Source organism: Temnothorax curvispinosus, unplaced genomic scaffold (genome assembly GCF_003070985.1).
Source record: "Temnothorax curvispinosus isolate PA1 unplaced genomic scaffold, ASM307098v1 QBEX01006640.1, whole genome shotgun sequence".
NCBI classification, from domain to species: Eukaryota; Metazoa; Arthropoda; class Insecta; order Hymenoptera; family Formicidae; genus Temnothorax; species Temnothorax curvispinosus.
Genome location: NW_020216420.1, coordinates 678 through 3,251, shown reverse-complemented (window position 1 = coordinate 3,251; position 2,574 = coordinate 678). Strand labels below are relative to the sequence as shown.

The window sequence follows — 2,574 nt, the reverse complement described above, 5'->3', positions numbered from 1 at the left end:
ATTCGACGCGTTAAAAACGACCCGTAACCGAGTGGTGGTGCTACTTTTGCGAATCACGGGGTGATGCGGAATGTAAACGTGTTGAGATGACGCGTCTGCGTCGTGCGGTACACGTTTCATATGCCCGAGTCGCTCGTATTCCTCCATAAAAGCGCGGTATTCCGTCGCTACTCTCTCATCGGCGTTTAATCTCCGTTCAAGACCTCTCAACTGTCGCTCGGCCGAGTGATAAGAATTACCGATCTCGATTGGGGGACCGGTTTTGAACGGAAAGCGAATCACGTATCGTCCGTCGGAGCGTCGCCAATGAGTGGCGAGGAAGTGATCTTCGCATTGTTGCTCCTCTGGACTCGGTGGAATGGCGCGAGGGATTTCTTCGATTTCCCAGAAGTGTCGGAGTTCCTCGTCGAGAGACGGGGTATTAGAACAGTGCTGAGCCGTGACTGTTCGAGGACGAGCTTGTGGGTCAGCCGCGGGGCCGGACAGCACCCAACCGAGAACGGTATTCTGCGCGAGGGGTTGACCGCGGGAGCCCTTTCAAATGCCGTCGAGCAGCAAATCGCCGTACAGGTCGGCACCGATGAGTATGTCAATGGGGTCCGAGTTCGTAGGATCCGGATCCGCGAGCGCGAGATCGGCTACATGGCTCCATTGGACGGGCGACGTTACGGGCGACGGAGTGTATTTCGTTAAACTTGTCATGACAGACGCAGTGGTCTTGAACGCGAGAGAAGTTTGGCCGATCGGCGAGATCTGAATTTCGGCCGCGTATCGACATGTTCCGTCGTCGACGCCTCCGATTGCGGAGATCGAGACGGGCATTCTAACGCGACGCAACCTTAAGCCTTGCCTCAATCGTTCGGTAATAAAGGTCATTTCTGATCCTTGATCGAGAAGCGCTCGAACGACGCGAGTACGACCGTTCGGAGATTCGGAGGGGAACCCGACTCTTACCCTTGCTGTCGCGAGCAACATGGGAGGCATCGATGACACTTTCGCGCTCGAGAATAATGTCGTGATGGGCGCGGCATCGTGAATCGATGCGGTCGCGACAGAAGTATTTTCCGCGGCAGGCGTATCTTTCGCGGTAAAGGTATCTTTCGTGGAAGAAGTGTCCGAGTCGACGTGCAACATCGAATGATGTCTTTTGCGACATGTTCGGCACGAATATTTGCTTTGACATAGCTGTACGGCGTGTTTGTCGCTTAGGCAATTTACACAGCGATTCGCCTTTTCTACTGCTTCCAATCGTTGACCCGGATTCTTCTTCAGAAAGACTTGACATTTGTGTAGGAAGTGAGATGCTTTACAAAGCGGACACGAAATTGAAGAAGCTCCCGATGCTGTAGCGCTGGTCGCCCTCTGCGCGCGAGCTTGTTTGTCTACATTCGCGGGATGCAATTCTTCGAGCGCGCGAGCACGAGAATCGAGGAATCGGTCGAGTTCGCTGAATGTTGGGATTCGCGCGTCATCCCCACCCTTTAGTTTCCACGCTTTCCGAGTGACGGGATCAAGCCGCTGCGTGACGCTATACATAAGCATGTCGCTGAGAATGTCGGATTCGGAACGATCTAAATTCTTCAGCGACGTGATTGCGCGATTTGCTTTATCCCGAAGCTCGCTGAGTTCGCTCGCTGATTCGCGGGAAACGCTCGGTAGATTATATAATGCGGACACATGCATCTCGATTAATCGACGTTTATTTTCGTACCTCGACTCGAGGGCCTTCCACGCAAGTTCAAAGTTATCCGCGGTTACTGGGATGCTTCGAATAGATTCAAGCGCCCGCCCGGCGAGGCTTGATGAGAGAAAATGCATTCGCGCAAATGCAGAAAGTTCGGGATTTTTAATGATAAGAGACGTAAAGCGATCGCGGAACGTCTCCCAATCTTCATATTTCCCTGAGAATGGCGGAATGTTGATGGGCGGCAGATGCGCCAGTGAGAATGAGGAGGCAGGCGGCCCATGACTGCACGCGGCGCCCGGAGCCTGGTTCGCTGTCAGAGGCGGCGGCGTTGGCGCGAGTGCCTCCAGATATTCGGCCATGTAATCCAACGTCGTCAAGTGGATGTCCTCGGCCTGATCGAACAGTTCGCTTTGAAAATAGTCGAACGTGCTTCTTTTCGCTTCCGGAATAACTTGCAAGAGGGCCGAGTGCACGCGAACGCATTGCGTCCAGACTTCTTTGGAGCTAGCGATTCGCGCTCGGACCTTTGCAGCGGTGTAGTTATTCCTTCCGAGTTTTTTGAAGTTATCGAGCGCTCGAGTGATGGAGTGCATCAACACCTGCTGTTGAGCCAGGAGGTCGTTGATGGTAGCTGAGACTTCCGGCACGGCAGTCATGTCAACGGCTGAAGGGATGCACTGAATATCTCGATCCGGCTCGAAGGACCAATTTTATGTTCGGACGCGCAATAAACGCGCCGAACGAATCGCCGAATCCGTTCCGCGAGAACGCGAGATAATTGCGAGTGGCTTCGTTCAGCCCTTTAACATGAGACGACCGGGGTTTCAGTTAACCGCGGACTCGATCGCTTGTTAGAAAGTTGAGTGGAAGGCCCAAAAGACAGCAAT

General features: G+C 53.6%; 1 protein-coding gene across 1 annotated transcript; it reads right to left on the bottom strand.

The window, feature by feature from the left end:
- Nucleotides 1-537: 537 nt before the first annotated feature.
- Nucleotides 538-2,343, bottom strand: LOC112456057. Its single transcript, XM_025018339.1, has one exon. It carries the CDS (start codon nucleotides 2,341-2,343, stop codon nucleotides 538-540), a length of 1,806 nt encoding a protein of 601 aa, XP_024874107.1.
- Between the last annotated feature and the right edge of the window lie 231 nt (nucleotides 2,344-2,574).

What these genes read in the sequence shown, in the direction of transcription:
- LOC112456057 (XM_025018339.1), bottom strand. Translation starts at nt 2,343, where the DNA reads ATGACTGCCGTGCCGGAAGTCTCAGCTACCATCAACGACCTCCTGGCT.